We start from the raw sequence: 17,703 nt of genomic DNA on the forward strand, positions 1-17,703 counted from the left end.
GGGGTAAATTTAGTTTTAAAAAAAAAAAAAAAAAAAAAAAAAACTTAACAACTCCAAAGTTATTAGAAAGTGATGTATATTTTTTCCAATTACTTAAATATCGTTACAAATCAAGTTCATTTTTCGAAACAACTTGTAATCTTATGAAGTAAGTTTATGCGAATCTATATTTTCTTTTACTTTATTTAGCTTACAATGATATGTATTAAAAATGTACGATAAATATTAAAAGCCAAAAATTACAATTATCAAAAGTTTTCATTATCATGAAAAACAAAAATTCAATGTATATGTTAAATAGTAGTTTTTGCGATCTAATCGATACGTAAGACTGATTTAATTCAATAATTCGTATTTTTCGTTTGTATATTGTACAGGCGATTATAAATTGCAATACAGGATTTTTCATCTGATCTTAATAATAATAGCGGATCTAAATAAATTCGTCGTGATAACAATTAGGAATTATCCTGCAACATTTGATTGTAATTAATTGTTAAGTTTGTTTTTACTATCAAGTGCGGAGTTTTGTAGATCTCTCGACTCGACTCAGAATTATCATGTACAATCTTTAAAAATGCCTATAATTTTGTTAAGTACTTTCTTTTCGAAAACAACAATTAGGCCGTAAAATAGATGATATATATATACACGGGTGAAAACACCGCGTTTACCTTTATGAGCAGCTATGTATTCAACATTTTCTCAATATATTAATTGCCTACCTATCTTTTCTCCTTTTATCTACATCATACAAAAATTATCAGTTACATAAATGTATAAAATCAGCAGCCTGAGGAGTGTAGCAGAATAAGTTACAAAGTGGAATGTAGTATCGCGTAGTGTTATATTATGGGTAAACTATAAGCCTCCGGCAGCATCTTTATCCAAAATCCAGTAAAGAATTCCATTTGTTGGCTGCACTCTGGTGGCTGGTAAGTTCTCTTTCTCTTTTAAAATACGCTAAAAAGAAAAATGAAGAAAGAAGTATAGTATGTTGGAACAAATGTATACGTTAAAAAAATGTTTAATGCATTTCGTAAAATTTATTATTGCGTTTATTGGATTAAATTAATGTTTGGAAAGTAAATAATTTCAGTAAAGTTTAATTGGTATGCTGTATATTATATACTTATTAGCAAATCCAAAATAAAATTAATCGAATTATTTAGTAATTTTTAACAAGAAGCACATTACTTTTTGCCACAAAAACCATAAATACAGTTACTATAATTCTCTTTTGCTTTCAAAATTTTTTTTTTTTACATTTAACATTAGATTTATAACATTTCTTTTTTTAGGTTTAACATTGGATTCATAACGTTAGAAGCGAAACGATGCTTTACTTGTATAATTCGATTCGATTAAAAGAATTTATGCCAACATCGACGTGCTAAGAATCTAAGAAATACTTTTAACTATAAATTAATAAAGAAGATTTGTTAGAGAGAATGTATTGTTACAAACTTTAATGCGAAACTAACTTTAACCATTTCCTTTTTACTTGCACCAGTGACCCCAAAGATGCAAGCTCTTGCATTGTTAATCACTGGAAATGTCAATGTAATTCTCGACGACGGTGGCTTAGGCGAGTCATTTATCGGACACACCCATAAACTAGTTTCTTCTAATAATCGATGATTAGGAAACAACGAACAGGTATGGCCATCTGGTCCCATACCAAGAAGCAGGACATCGAACCTTGGTATGCTATCCGGTGGAAAATACACGGACATTTTTTTAATATAGTCTTTTGACGCGTCTTCGGCTAAAAGCAATGTTCAATAATTAATTTAGAAAAGCTTGGCTGCTTGGATATTTGATCTCAATAGTTGCGAAAGAGTACCAAACAATCGTTACCTGAAAGATCTGGATCAATTTTTATAAACTGATCTTCGTTGATAGGAACTTTTCCAATTAAGCTTGCTCTATACAATCCATATGTTGACTCACCATTCTCAAACGAAACGATTCTTTCGTCGCAAAAGAAGAATCTCCACTTGCTCCAATCTGTAGAGATGGAAGGAAGTCCTTCCGAAAGAAATTTCACCATCGAGCCCCCTTTGCAATAAAAAATTAGACAAATAACGTCGATAAATATCAATAAAAATCAATAATCTACAACAATCGCTTCGAAGGAGTAAAAAAATAAATAAATAAATAAATAAAAATACAAAAAAAATAGTATAACGACTTTGATGAATTTATTGCATCATTAAAATTCGACTTTTATCGTCGTCAAAGCTTAACCTTAAATACAACTTTTTAAATTGCCAGAATTAATTAATTTACATCCAAGTCCATTAAATGCAAAGCCCTGTTGATAGAGAAACGGCTAATTTCTCCTACGCATCATAAACGAACGGTTGACAATAATTAATAGTCGACGAGAAAACTTACCGGATAGGCCAATTTTGAAAATATCCTCTGTGTCAATCGCTTCGTTTGCACATTTCTCAATTATCAATGCGAGACGTTGCACGACACCGGATACGTCCGGTTCAATTAATATTTCCGACATTTTTTGCAAGTGAAAATAAAGCTAATATAATCGGCCAATTTCTTCGACAATCACATAACACACACAACACGCACGCGCACACACACACACACACACACACACACACATGCGCGTACGCACCGGGAAAAGCAGTTTTTCAATGTCAATGCTTAGATGCGAGAACGAGCGACCATGGGATGATCAGTGCTTTTTGTTGAATGATGATTAAAAGGCTTCGAGGAGACACCTGCAGAGGGCTTAAAGTTTTCCACTTAAAAAAAAAATGACTTTTCACCAGTGTTGGACTTGATGATTATTGCATTAGTATTACAATGTTATAAAGCGAAGCTTAAAAAATGGAATACATTTGTAGACTTTACTGTTTTAACAATGATGTAATTTAAATGCTTCAACTGGTCAGTGAGTTTTATTTTCATTTTAAGATCTATAAATTACATTTATATCTAATGGCAAAAGGGTGGTCGATTGTGATTTTGAATTTATCGTCCCAAATTGAAAATTATATATAGATACATATATATATATATATATATATATATATATGAGCATTGTATTAATTTTATAATATAGCAGCTATTCGATTGATATTCGATAGTTATGTTAGTATACTAGAGCCACGACTTTCTCTCTCTCTCTCTCTCTCTCTCTCTCTCTATGTTTCGTGTATACATATATTTAGACACCCGCAAACTAACGCACTCGCGCGCATATGCATACCGGCTATTTTAGTTAAATATTCGATAGATTTTATCTCTTCGCTATTTGTCATAAATATATATTACAAAAAATACAATTATAATCAACGCATATTTAAATTATTAGTTGGATAATAATAATTATAAACTGTCGCTTTTTAATTATATATCGTACTGGATTTACTAAAGCTATGCATTCCTAGAAATTAGCAACGTTAATTATCGCTACACATTCTACGTTTATTATTTAAAATAACTACAGATCTTTCAAATACGAATTTATAATACGTTTATGACTCGTTACTTATTTTCCCCCTCCCCGCCCCTCATACAAGCACAAAAATCGCAATATTATTATTCATCGCTCAGTTAGCTTGAGGGTGAAAAAATAAAGAGAGAGAAGGGAATGATGAGCGAAGAGGAAAGATATTTATTACATTTGAACGATATCGGCAATGACTGTTTCGAATTATAACCATAAGCTTAAGAACGTGTAAGTTCGTCGTTTTCGCGGTAAATGGCGTGACGAGCAGAGCGAATCTCGAAAGGATCGTCGACCGTTTCTGTCTACCATAAGTCCAAATCTGCGCCGCAGCGCCTCCATAAAAAAAATATCCGAAAAATCAGTATACCGTTAGCATTAGAAATTTGTTTGGACAAACGAGTAAATGTTTTAAAATACCGCAAACGTTGACATTTGTAGTATCAAGCGCGTACAGAGCTAATAATAGTTTTTTATAATGATTGTTAATGATAATGATTCCGACTGTTCTAAAACTGGAGAAGAGCTGAATTTATCCGAGGACACCGACAAGATCAAGTACTTAATACAGCAGCTACTACACCCTCAAATGCCAAGAACACTCGAGAAAAATCATGACAATTTTTCTTTTATTTTAAAAAAGTATCAGGATTTGCCTCAAATGCTGGATCCGTATCTCGACAGTTTTTTGAGCTCGCTCATTCAGCTCATAAGGGAGAAGGCTAATTTTAAAGATCTAAATAACTATGTCTTCAAATACATCTATATAATAATGAGCGTTAAAACTTATAAGAAGATAGCCATACATTTGCCGCATGAAGTAAGTGATTTTAACAGAGTCCTAGAGATGTTGGAAAAACAAGACATAGATGACAAGGATAATTGGCAGACGCGCTATGTACTTTTGATATGGTTGTCGATCATATGTAAAATCCCATTTGCCCTCTCCAGATTAGATACGATAAGTCCGTTGAACGAAAATCCACAGCAAAGTATTACGTTAAGAGTTATTGAAATTTGTAAAAAGTACTGTGCTTCGAAAGACTCCTGCTCCATTGCTGGAATATACTTAGTGGCTAACTTCTTAACCCGTTCCGACGTCAAGGATCATTATTTAGAAGATATGATATCGTGGTCATTAAATAATTTTCAAAAGGATAATTTAGATCACAGACCATTAGCAGTGATCGCATCCATTATTAAGCATAGTTGCAGAGACGACCTTGTGCCTTACAACCAATTGATTCTCGATAAAGTGTTGAGAGTTAAATTAAGTAACAATTCGGCGGATCTTGTTAGAAAGTATTTAATCAAAATTATTCAGCGCATAGGTACGGTCTTATTGAAACCAAATAGTCCTGCTTGGCACTATAAGAAAGCGTCAAAGACTATAAATTTATATACTCATCTGAACGAAACGAGTACTATCGAGTCTGCTGATATTGATAAGAAATTTTCTGTAGCTAAAATCGAAGATCATGAAATTCCACCGTGCATGGAAGATTTATTGGAATATCTTATAACTGGCCTACAAGACAAGTCATTAATAATTCGATGGTCAGCTGCCAAAGGAATTGGAAGAATAACAGCTCGATTACCTATTGATTTAGCAGATGAAGTACTTGGCTTTGTTTTGAACTTATTTTCATCTCGCGAATACGAAATTGCCTGGCACGGTGGCTGTTTGGCGTTAGCTGAACTGGGAAGGAGAGGTTTACTGTTGCCGTATCGATTAGAAATCATTATACCTTTGGTTATTAAAGGCTTACAGTTCGATGAACCCAGATCACACGGACCTATTGGCTCTATTATAAGAGATGCAGCGTGTTTTGTTTGTTGGTCTTTTGCAAGAGCTTTTGAACCAAATGTTTTTGAACCTTATATAGAAGATATTACAATAGCACTGTTAATTGTTACTTGCTTTGATCGCCAAATTAATTGTCGTAGAGCAGCTTCTGCAGCATTTCAGGAAATTGTTGGTAGACAAGGTAATTTCCCAAATGGCATCGATATAGTCTCTGCATCCGACTATCTTGCGGTAGGAGTTCGTAGTAATGCATACCTTAAGATCAGTGTATTTATTGCAAATTATGAAGGTTATTTGGAACCATTTTGTGAGCACCTTATACGCTGTAAGGTTGCTCATTGGGATATTGCAATAAGAGAACTTACGGCTAAGGCTTTATATAATTTGGCAGGACTTCGTCCAGATTATACAATTAACAAAATGCTCCCATTATTAATGGATTTTCTTACGTCGCCCGATCTCTGTCATTGTCATGGTGCTACTCTTGCCATCGCTGAAATTCTGATTGCCCTTCACGATATGAATAATAAGGATTTAATAGAATTTATAGAACAAACTTCATCAAAAATTCAAGATATAGTAGCTACATTTCGCAATCGTGGACAATTTAGAGGATTAGGTGGTGAAATATTGAAACAAGCTTGTGTCACTCTCATAAAAAATCTTTCGCTTATGCACTTTAGTATAGATTCTAAGAATATTTTAAACGATTGGCAAGATTTATTAGAAGAATGTTTAGGTAACGAAGTATCAACTGTAAGAATTGTATCGGCTGAAGCTCAAACAGCATTTTTAACTGAATATTATTTCTCTTGGAGCCTAGAAACGAGACACGATATTATAAATCGATATCTCAATAATCTGTTCTCTACTAATCAAGCGAACAGAATTGGTTTTGCCCAAGCTATTGGCTACTTTCCAGTATCCGTTTTAGAAGAGAAAGGTCAAGATATATTTAAGAAGCTTATAGAAAGTTGTGATATGACCAAAGAAACATTATTATGGGCTGAAAGCAGAAAGGAAGCCATTAATTCTTTAAAAAAATTATGTGAAACTTTAGGTCTTCCAAAAGCAGAACAATGGAAATGCTTTTTAAACGACTTGTACAATTGTTATTTCAATGGGCTCGCAGACTATACGAATGACAACCGTGGTGACATTGGCTCTTGGGTAAGAGAGGCTGCAATATCTGCAATCTTTTCCCTAACAAATTTAGTTTATCAAGCTGGATATTCCTCTGTTTTGACGGAAGAATTGATGGGAAAAATTATTGGAGGCATATCTCAACAAGCAGTCGAGCGCATAGACAGAACGAGGGCTAAAGCAGGATCCACGGTTTATGCTTTGATTGAAAGTGAATTACCCAATATTCCATACCATAAGGAGCTCAAAACATTATTTTCAAATTTTGTTGACGGTAACGATGAAATGTACATAGATTGGAAATCTGAGAGCGAGACAATTCCACTTTTCATAGAAATGTTGTCATTTCCACCATATATTTCACCTATACTGAGAGGTATCATTTTTAGTATGGGAGGATTATCAGAGTCACTGGTAAAATATTCCACCATGTCATTACAAGAGTATCTCATGAGCATTAATAAAGAGAAATTCTGGAAAATTAGTAAAGAAATGTGCCATATATTTGAAACTTCTCACGGGGATGATCGCATGATCTGTGCAAGTCTGGCCTTTCTAGATCGTTTAATGAACGGAGTAAATCTTTTAATGATTTATAGCGATCCTGAAAATGAAGTAGCTGTACGTATATTAAATTTTGCTAAGACAGAAAGCAAGTGTGTGAAAACAACGCAGTCTCAAATCAATATTGTAAAGATCTTTTGTCATCTGTTGTATACTGGTGGTTCAACGTGCAAGAGTGCCTTCTCACAATTAAGTATGTATCTCTGTCACAAATTTAAATATATAAGAAAAACGACGGCTTATCTTTTGTATGAAAATTTCGTATTGTATGGACGTGACTTTGCATTAAGCACGCAAGATTTAGCCACAGTTGTGCACCAGTTGAATGTTGTTGATTGGGAGCAGCCTGTTGCAAACTTACGACCAATCAGAAATGAATTGTGTAAGATTATGGAAAATTTTCTTCCTTAAAATGGAACAAACCGTTAAATAAAACAATGAACTGTTAATTGTTTTTGTACTCTGCTCTTTTCACTTGTATGATCGATAACTACAATAATAAATTTGATATTAAGTATTACAGAGTAAATTTACTGAGAGACTAATACATATCTATGTGCGTGTGCATGTACACCTGCATATATTTATGAAAATGCATATGTACATATTTGGAAAATCAGAGGCGTTAGCAACGGAGTGTCAGAATACATTATTTAATAATTGTATTAAGTATCGAGAGAAATCATTATTATCGATCATTTTATTCTGATCTAAGAATATTTCCAAGGATATCTACTCAAGAAAACGTATTTGTTCTTATAATTGTGAAGAATTGCCAATGCTTATCAAGAACAAAAGTAAAGAAAACAAAATTAACTAATTGCAGAATTAAAATTTATTGAACTAAAATCTAAAATACAAATAAGCATATTCTACATTAATATTCGTTTGTAAAAGTTACAAAAATTACTGTATTTCTATATTAATAAAATATTTTAATATCCATGCGTTAATCTAAAATAGAATATTAAAAGAAATAAAATGAATTATTTACTGAAAAAGAAAAATAATATAAGTATGGATGAATTTATAGTGATTAAACAATAATGCTTATAAGATATATTTATAATCTGTGTATATAGTAAGTGGGAAATGTTATTTTAAAATTATACGTAATATATAATGTAAGTTTTATATATATATTTTTTCAAATTTGCATAATTTCTCTATGCGACTATGAACATTAATTTGAAACTTAATCGTATGACTGAAAACCTTTCGTCTTTCGCTGTTTTCTTTAAAGTTGATTATAGCTTTTATTTCTGTTATATTGTTACAATTCATTTATATTTGAAAATTATATTTTATCCAATAATACATCGATAATAATATTTTACTCTTATTTATTGGCATTTATTTTAATAAATATTTCAAATAAAGTTTTAAAATCATTTTGTTAAATAAAAATAAAATTTTGTCGTTTCTCATTTTGTAAATAACAAGAAGAATAAGTTATTTAAAAATTTCAGTGAAATATTATATCGAATTATTATTTTATTCTTTTTCGTTCGCTCTAAGATACATGGTATTGCACGACTGAAATACAAAACTATTTTATTTCGTTTTAATGCGCTATTTGTTTTGTACATTTAAATTATAAAACAGATTGGTTTAAGAACAAATTCTTAAATTATTATACGCGAAATTATCTTTTAATCAATACGCTTGTTATTCATTTTCATCAACTTTATTGTGTTTGTTAAGTGGCCTTTGAAGAAAGTATTGTGAAGTTGTAATTTTTTCAAAGTGGCAATTTCAAATTGCAAAGCATTTTTACTGAATTAAGCAATGCAAAACCATTCATAGTCATACAAATTTTAATTACATGCATTAGTGCCTCCAATTAAGATCCTTTGCTTAATTCAAGCTAATTATTTATATTATTTTTACGAGATTAAAAATATACCATTTTGCTTATATATTTACTCAAATATTTAACAAATTTACTATTTTATGTACTTATGTCAAATAACTCATCATCGTTACGCTAAAACTTAATTTCCATTTGATGCAGAATTTGTTGTCAATTTGGTTTCTTTTATGATTTACTAATAAATATTACATGCTGATCATATGTTTAAGTTTAATTAGCGTCGAGTACATTTGCTGTATTATTAACTGTAATTTGATATTTAAGAAATTCCTTGTGGAGAATCATCGCGGTATTTTATTACATTTAATGGCAATTGAATTATATTATTAGTAGCGTAACTGGCAATATTTTCTTATATCATTGCCATTCATTATATTTGGTCTATTGTGTTTAATTTTGCTTTAACTTGTTAATAATTGTTATTCATAAAACGTGGCTTTCTTTTAGCATTTATATACTATACTCATAGTCATTCTGTACGTATAACTACTATAGACATTTTCTCAATTTATATTAATTACAAAATTAATATATTAATTATTATATAAATAAGGCATTAATTATAGGAAATTATGTTTTCATACGTACACAAAAATATTTTAATTTATATTATATTATATTATATTAGTTTAGAATATGCATTTGTGTATTTTTTTATGTATCAAACAAATTCTGTTGAATCTCAATTTTAGTAGTATTATATATATATATATATATATATATATATATATATTTAAAAAAAAAAAAAAAAAAAGTAACGGAACAAAAGATCTTTCACTATTCAAAGTATTAAAATAAAATTAATACACAAGACAAATTTTATTCTGTAAAGACTTGGAAAATAATTTTTATAATGCTTTTTAACATGCATTATTTAAATTAAATTATATTTAATTCCCTTTCTAATCGTTTATAATGTTGTGTATCAATTAAAATTAATATTATTAATTACACTTACTATTAACAATTTTCCATTAATTGTTTTATTTTTTTACATTACGCAAAGCAAAATAAATAATAATAAAAAGAGTATTTAATTCTCATATAAAATGAGGAAAAACATTTAAATACAAATTTACTTATATAGATTAATTAACAATGTATTTAGTATTGGGAATATCTAATATTCTAATTTTAAGTTTCTGATATTGTATTAAACATTATTTCTTTCATTCTGAATAATGACATGTTAAATTTTATACGAAACACTAAAAGTGAATCCTATGATGTACTCGAACAATTTTAATCAAAATTGTAAATGCGAAATAATTACATGAATTACATTGTAATATTAAAATACTATGAAGGCATAATATCAGCAAGAGAATGTTGGAAAGGAGGATGATAAAATATTGTAAGAAAATGAATAAAAGTTAATTGGTAATGGTTATTAAAGTAGCGAAGAAATTTATATGTATGCAGTGTGCTTGATTAAAAGTGTGCGGTTAATTATATTTTTCATGCATTAAATTTTATATATTAAAATTAATGTATGCTCTGTGTGTGTTGTTGTGATACAATACATAGCATATGATACTGCAAACTTATACATATATATTATTTGAAATGATAATTGACATATGTATGAATGAAGTTTATGTATTAGGTCAAGTAACGCACATATGCTTTATAATTTTCATAGATTAAAGTGATTACTAAAAGTTTTAAATAAAATAGATAAATTAATATAACTTTATAAAAAGAAAATGTAAACTTTATATATACGCACGCACACGCACACGCACGCGCACGCACGCGCGCGCGCGCACACACACACACACACATTTTATAATATGTTCATTTTGTAATACATATTACAAAATAAAAGCAGAATTTATAATGCCTTTTAGGGCATAAAATATTGCTGTCATTAGAAGTTATTATTAATTCGTAAATTCATGTCTATCGTATAACAATGTCATATATATTGCTTATTTATTTGAAAAATTATATAACTATGATCGAACATAGTAAAAAAGTATTTCTTTCTAGTAATATAAAATTAATTTTAAATATTTACTTTTTATATGCATGTAATTATACATTTTTTGTAATATAAAAAAAAATCAAGATAAAAAAGAAATTATATCGAAATATTTTTACTGTTTCTAATTTTATACTTAAATTTAATGTTATATATTTTATAAACATTATAATTTTTTCCATTCCCTTATCGACTCACGTTTGAAACAAAAAGAATTCTTCGAGAAAGTAAGGAAGAAACAATATCAGAATTTGAAAGAAAACTATTGGGTCAATTAAACAAAAAAGTAATAGAAAACCCTTGTTTTTTTTGTTTTCGTATTTGTTTTGTTTGTTTGTTTGTTTGTTTGTTTGTTTTTTTTTCATATATTCCTAACAAAAATTTTATATGATTATGTAGTGAGAGAAAGATCAATTATTGTATTACATATACTTATATTTTCTGTAAATATTTAAAAAAAAATTATATTTTATGGATTGTGCAAAAAAGATTAAATTTATGAATGAAGAAACTATTATTGTAAAAAACCAGCGAACAAATAATTATCAATAATGTAATAAAATTAATATGATTTTTAACATATTAATACGATGAAATATAAATATTTATAAATTATATGTATAAAAAAATACTAGAATTATAATTTTACAATAAACTATTAAGATTGTCTTTTGCAATTGTTTTTAAATATCAAATTTTTGAAAATATTTGTATCAACGGCATATTCGAATATCTTATTTAAAAATTATTTTTAATATCCATTATAAAGTCTACATAATAATTAACAATCAGATGAATGTTTACTTTTTCTTTATTAAATGGTTGTTCTGGTAGTGGAGATGTTTGTATACTAATAGCTATTATCTTATTGTCAACTAAAACTGGACTTCCACTGTCACCCTAGAAAATAATATGCGTTAATGAGTTGAACAATAAAAATAGAAAAAAATATGAAATATTTTTAATTTAAAAGTATTGAAAGCCGTTATAATGATATATCTAGATATATATATATATATATATATATATATATGTATATATATTGAATATAATGATCTCTTTCATTTTTATATATATATATATACTTTGATAGTTATTTTGTGCGTGTGTGTGTGTGTGCGTGCGCGTGGACGTATTTGGGCGTATTCAATCAAAAGAGTATGCGAAGCTTTTATCTGCATTAAAATGAAATGCTATTTCATTTTTTTATATTTTAATTTATTTTAATTTGTTGTTAATGATTTTATCCTGATATAAGTTAATAGTATTTTATTTTATTTAAATAAATGTCTACTAATTATAAAAAAAAAATTATTCTTTATTAACAAAGGTAATAATTATTGATTTTTCTTATAAACTGCAATAATATTCAAAGTTTTTTCAAAATTATGTTATTTTTCGATTATATCGTTTTTTAATTTTTTTATTCTATCTACATAAGCAATTCTACTTTTGTTTTATTTTCACTTATTTCATAAAGTAAATAGATGAATAAGGAAAATAAAAAATGTTATTTAGCTAATATATGTTCGAATGCATTACTTATTAGTAATTATTTCATGTTATTGTAAAAAAATAAAATTGATATAATATAATTAATAGAACATTGGGAAATGAAGCTTACAAGATGTTCTCAAAATTGAGTTAATTAGGTAATAATAGTGAAGTGTTACATATTTAATTTATTGCTAATATTTCATAAAAGAAAAAAAATTATGATAACGAATTGAATTGCTTTTGCAAATATTACGTACAAAATTTATCGCGATATTGATTTCTGTTCAACACACGATTCTACTAAAATTGATGTCGAAATAAATTTTTAACCGCGCATTATCAAATTCTGTTCGAAAAAAAAGGAATTATTATAGAGTATTAATTATTTTATAAAACACACTTTGCACAGTAATGTATTATGGATGAGTGAAAGTTACTATAAAATTTGTATTTACCGTAATGCTTAAAGTGAAATGGAGCCTCGGAATTAGTTTTTTTATACCCAATTGACTGTTTTATAAGCATTTTTTTACTTACTATTTAACACACATAACCGTTGTTTGTATATCAATAGAATTATATTTGCAATAAATAAGTGTGCTATTTCAATATTAAAAGAAAAAAAATACTTAAAATCTATTATATAAATATAATGTCTATAAAAAAAAAATGCATAATTTATCTCGAAATCGAAATTTTTGAAAATGGTAAGCAAAATCATCGACCGAGTAGCTCAAAAGAAAGCAATGAAAGCAATCTTTCATTATTACAATTCATGAAGTACTATGTGCTTAATGAACGATAACGAGAAATAATTTATATATTTACAAAAGTCAAAAGTGCAGGCGGATTCCCCACTGTGCATATAAATCTAAAATGAATTTCAAGCTTATATCCATTAAGTTTTTCAATTCTGCTTTCACAATCTGCCTTAGATAAAATTGTCAATGTAGCGGATTCAAGGAGCCTTGGTGTCCTGCCATCACTTTTAATGCCCCAACCGGCTGATTTAACGTCTACTCCAGGTAAGAAGTTACTCAAAGTAGTCGATATAATCGGAAAATTTATTGTATCTGATACGTTCTTAGTCAACTAAAAGAAAATACCTTCTTAATGGATTTTTAAATAAAACGAACTATATATATATATATATGTGTGTGTGTGTGTGTGTGTGTATTTGTGTGTTTGTGTGTGTGTGTGTGTGTGTAAAGCTTGTACTATTACAAAAATTAATCAATAGGCAGCTTACCCTTATAATACTAATGTCATTAAGTAAAAACCTGCTTATTCTATCTTTTCGTTCAATCCACGATTCAAACGTTATCCACCATTCGGGAAGATATTTCTCACCATTCCTTAAATCAATCGAGCCGACAATGATTTCAATTTCATCGAGCTGTTGATACATCAAACAGTGCGCGGCTGTCAAAACATCTCTCCTTGAAACGAGTGATCCTGTGCAAATGTGATTTTTCTCCGATCGAATGTTTTTACTATCTATGAGCATGATCGAAACGATAAAGTCAAAGCCATTGCCTGCTACTACTTTCACATTATCACCCTCCAAAGCCTTTAAATTCACGAGGCGAAATTGAATACCTAAGATGTAAGGCTATCGATTCAATATCATGATTTTAATAACAAAGTTGTTTTATTGTATTATTATTTATTTATTTTTTTATTTTTTTTTTTTTTTTTAAATTTTTTCTTATTTACTTACATAAAACTATACATTGAATGACGAGTAAGTAAATTTTGAGCCCCATATTTATTACTTCAATGTAAAATAAAACAAAAACAAAAAAAAAATGAGTAAATCAATACAAATATTATGGAGAAATTTAATCAAGTCACTACCTAATCTATATTAAGTTTTCAAATGCCTGAATTCTTATGAATTTAGTATATTAACTGAATGATCGATAAAATCTATTGTAGTTTGTCAATTATATTTTTTTTTATCTTAAGATTGAATAATAAAAAAATTTCTTTAACATCTGATATGTAAAATATTTTAAATACTCAAACATATTTATGCAACCTCAATTCCCCACCAAATTCAATAAGAAACAGTAAATATTAATAGTAAATAATGATACATACAAAGCTATTAAGCAATTTATATATATATATATATAAAATAATTTAAATACAATTTTTAAATTGTTTTTAATTTGTTATTGTGAGCAGTTTAATAAACAGGAAATCAAATATGCTTCTATTTTATAATAAAACAAATTAAAACAAAAGGAAAAAAAAAGATTACTTAAAAGTAATATTAATTTTAGCGCTAAAACATATGTAGGATAAATGTGTTATATATTCAATCGCTATTTAAAACTATTAAATTGTCATCGAAATCTTATTGTGGGTATAATAGATTCTATACGTATGTATTGAGATAAGAATGACAAATAATAAAAAATTATTAATCGATATTGTTACTGAGTCGTGAAGTTAGAAAAACAATGAAACACATTTTACATTGATTAAAAGTTTGAAACGGCAAATTTCATGTTAACATTAATTATATTAAAATATATTAATACTTTACATGAGATAAAAACATATTATTTTGAAATTACTTCACTAATCGAGTCTTACTCATGCAAAATATTTTATTTCCATGCTATAAGATTTAATTATAATGAAAGCATAATAATAATAAATTTATAAATATTTTAAATATTCTAATTAATAAATGGCGATAGAAAATAGAATAGAAGAATAGTAATTTCGTAGAAAGCGTTTGGATGATAATAAAAGTTGATTACAGGCTGATTATAATATTCAATACTTATCTACTTTAAAATTATACAATTAAAATTACTTTATGATCTATGATCGAATTATATTATTTCATTCTTTTTAATAACGCTTTCTCGATAGAAATAATCATCTGAAAAATTTGTCATTCATTTATTTTTTCTCATTAATTATCATATTTCATCATATATCAATTGCTTAAAATCTACGCAATAAAGACCTATTTGAATAATTTTAACTGAATTTAGTCAATCAAAATTATTTCCATAAATATTAGATGACATAGTATTAACATAAACTTTTACGAACAATTATTTTTGTCTTTGAAATTAATGGTAATGCTATAGGAGGTAATATTTAAATCTGGAAATCTCGATTCATCAACTAAATTCTATTGAAGATCACGACAAAAAACTAATACAATTTGAAAATGAAAAAAAAATGCTTTATAAAACATTCTTAGATATGCATATACACATAAATGAATGTATGTATGGGTGCAACTAAAACTTTCGACCATTGGTTTTCATTTCTGAATTTACTTTTACCCGTTACCTCCAGCACGGCATTTTATTCGCAAATATGTAGCTTTTTTTTACTTTTACATATATGTACTTTAATGCATTTAATTATGTCTTATTATAATAGTAATGAATTTTTAAAATTAATATACTAATTTTATATGGAACCGAGTTTTAATTTAATGTTGTAAATGAAATGAATAATGGCAGTGACATAATATAAATGGAGAATTAATATCGCAAAACTCTTATAATATTTATTAACTTATTTATTAATAACATATTGATTATTATGTTTTTAAGTCTCCAATGAATATTATAATATAATATTATAATATAATATAATATAACCAATAGTGTAAGGTGACTAATAAATTGAAAACTTAAAAGTGATAACAATGATTATTACAATCCAAATTATAAACATGAATATCAGTCGTATTATATATTTAAACTTAATTATAACATATTTACATTATTAAATAAATATATCCATGCATTATAATTTGATACAATGAATTAAATTAAGAATTATATGTTAAACGTGAAAAGTATTGAAATTTCAATGACAATGAATTACGCTGACTTAATCCATTTACCAATTAAATGATGTATTATATATATTTAAAAAAAAAAAAAAAATGCATTAATACTAATTATAAACATTGCATTTATATTACGAGTCGAACAATATTAAAATTTATTTGAAGTTTTAATATTAATCCCTTAAGCTTAATTATTATTAAAGTGATTATTATGGAAGTTTAAACGTTTATACAATAAATTTCAAAATATAATTATAACAACAATGATTATTGTATCAAGTACTAACATGACGTTTCACAGTTAATTATATTAGGTAATTATTAAGACATAGCAATTATCATAAAGATTACATATATATATATATATATATATATATATAACATTAAATAATAAAATTTAATATATAAATTTAATTTAGATAAATGAAGGATAATATAGCTCGGGATATATTGTTTAATTCCTCCTCCCTCCCCCCCTCTTTTTTTTTTTAAACAATTAGTCCATAAGCTTTGATTTCAAAAGCAAATGCTATGAAATAGAAAAAATGTCGATGAAGTTAAGCTACTTCATCGTACTATGATGGTTAATTAATTAAAACGTAATTCATTTTATTCTGAAATGTTCAATGTTCAACTCGAACATTCAAAATTTGTCATATTACTTCATTAAAGGGTTATAAGTTATATATAAATATCAAACACTTGTTAGAATCCAAAAAAATATCTTTTATCTAAATTAAGAACCATAAAAGATATAACGTTTTTATTTAATGACATCGAATATGTATATATCGAATATATATATATATATATATATATATATATATATATATATATATATATGTGCATACATGGTACAGTATTTTAATCGTAACATATTTTATTTTCTTATTTAAATATTATTCAAAAGAGTCTTTGATTATCGTCGAACAAATAAAATGCTCTATATACAGAGATATAGATTACCATCTGTAAAGTATTGTAATAGTATAAAAAATATTTGCCTTTATGTGAGCAGTATGGCTAATGATATTTTAAATTATATAATATCCAATAAATTATTATTTAATATTTCAAGCCAAGTGTAATAGTCGTATCTTAGAATGAAGAAACATTGAATGAAAATGAATTTAATTTTTTGGAAAGAAGACATCATCTGAGATGCAATCTATTTTGATAAAGTAATCTCTAATGGAATATGTTGCTATTACATAGCTGATTGTCCTCTGTAAAAGAAGATTCGCGAACAATAGTAGATGTAATGATCGTTTTATAATAGAAATTTTCCATTTAGAGGTGTTTTTATTATTAGATTGAATTAGTTATCTTATTTTTTTTTTTTTTTTTTTTTATAAATCTGAGATAATCGTAAGATAAACGTAAACATTGGATTGAAAATTTAAAATAATATATTATACTATTTGTAATTATAAATACGTTTTTATGGAGTTCCATTACGTCTTTATATAGATTCAGTTATTTTTAATTTAATATCGTTGATATATTTTTAATTTAATATTGTATA

At 27.1% G+C, this 17,703-nt stretch overlaps 3 protein-coding genes across 3 annotated transcripts; 1 reads left to right on the plus strand and 2 right to left on the minus strand.

The window, feature by feature from the left end:
* Positions 1 to 638: 638 nt before the first annotated feature.
* On the minus strand, positions 639 to 2,591 carry Pgls (6-phosphogluconolactonase). The gene is made up of 4 exons (XM_011497017.1): positions 2,401 to 2,591; positions 1,861 to 2,061; positions 1,485 to 1,768; positions 639 to 963 (listed from the first exon to the last, which is right to left on the minus strand). The coding sequence occupies exons 1-4, from the start codon at positions 2,519 to 2,521 to the stop codon at positions 862 to 864; spliced, it is 708 nt and encodes a 235-aa protein (XP_011495319.1). The 5' UTR covers positions 2,522 to 2,591; the 3' UTR covers positions 639 to 861.
* A 1,032-nt stretch (positions 2,592 to 3,623) lies between these two features.
* On the plus strand, positions 3,624 to 7,630 carry TBCD (tubulin folding cofactor D). The gene has a single exon (XM_011497019.1). It carries the CDS (start codon positions 3,957 to 3,959, stop codon positions 7,401 to 7,403), a length of 3,447 nt encoding a protein of 1,148 aa, XP_011495321.1. The 5' UTR covers positions 3,624 to 3,956; the 3' UTR covers positions 7,404 to 7,630.
* Positions 7,631 to 10,018: 2,388 nt separating this feature from the next.
* On the minus strand, positions 10,019 to 14,239 carry LOC105360413 (trypsin delta/gamma-like). Its single transcript, XM_011497307.1, has 6 exons — positions 14,204 to 14,239; positions 14,067 to 14,120; positions 13,596 to 13,945; positions 13,175 to 13,438; positions 11,624 to 11,749; positions 10,019 to 10,039 (listed from the first exon to the last, which is right to left on the minus strand). Exons 2-6 carry the CDS (start codon positions 14,110 to 14,112, stop codon positions 10,019 to 10,021), a joined length of 807 nt encoding a protein of 268 aa, XP_011495609.1. The 5' UTR covers positions 14,113 to 14,120; positions 14,204 to 14,239.
* Positions 14,240 to 17,703: the final 3,464 nt, after the last annotated feature.

Source organism: Ceratosolen solmsi, unplaced genomic scaffold (assembly GCF_000503995.2).
Source record: "Ceratosolen solmsi marchali unplaced genomic scaffold, CerSol_1.0 scaffold13, whole genome shotgun sequence".
In the NCBI taxonomy this organism is placed as follows: domain Eukaryota; kingdom Metazoa; phylum Arthropoda; class Insecta; order Hymenoptera; family Agaonidae; genus Ceratosolen; species Ceratosolen solmsi.

What these genes read in the sequence shown, in the direction of transcription:
- Pgls (XM_011497017.1), bottom strand. Translation starts at nt 2,521, where the DNA reads ATGTCGGAAATATTAATTGAACCGGACGTATCCGGTGTCGTGCAACGT. An exon ending in AATTGATCCAGATCTTTCAG is followed by an intron (nt 1,769 to 1,860) that starts GTAACGATTGTT and finishes CATTGCTTTTAG; the next exon opens with CCGAAGACGCGTCAAAAGAC. An exon ending in GTAAAAAGGAAATGGTTAAA is followed by an intron (nt 964 to 1,484) that starts GTTAGTTTCGCA and finishes TTTTCTTTTTAG; the next exon opens with CGTATTTTAAAAGAGAAAGA.
- TBCD (XM_011497019.1), top strand. Translation starts at nt 3,957, where the DNA reads ATGATTGTTAATGATAATGATTCCGACTGTTCTAAAACTGGAGAAGAG.
- LOC105360413 (XM_011497307.1), bottom strand. Translation starts at nt 14,112, where the DNA reads ATGGGGCTCAAAATTTACTTACTCGTCATTCAATGTATAGTTTTAT. An exon ending in CATTCAATGTATAGTTTTAT is followed by an intron (nt 13,946 to 14,066) that starts GTAAGTAAATAA and finishes CTTACATCTTAG; the next exon opens with GTATTCAATTTCGCCTCGTG. An exon ending in CGCCTGCACTTTTGACTTTT is followed by an intron (nt 11,750 to 13,174) that starts GTAAATATATAA and finishes ATTATTTTCTAG; the next exon opens with GGTGACAGTGGAAGTCCAGT.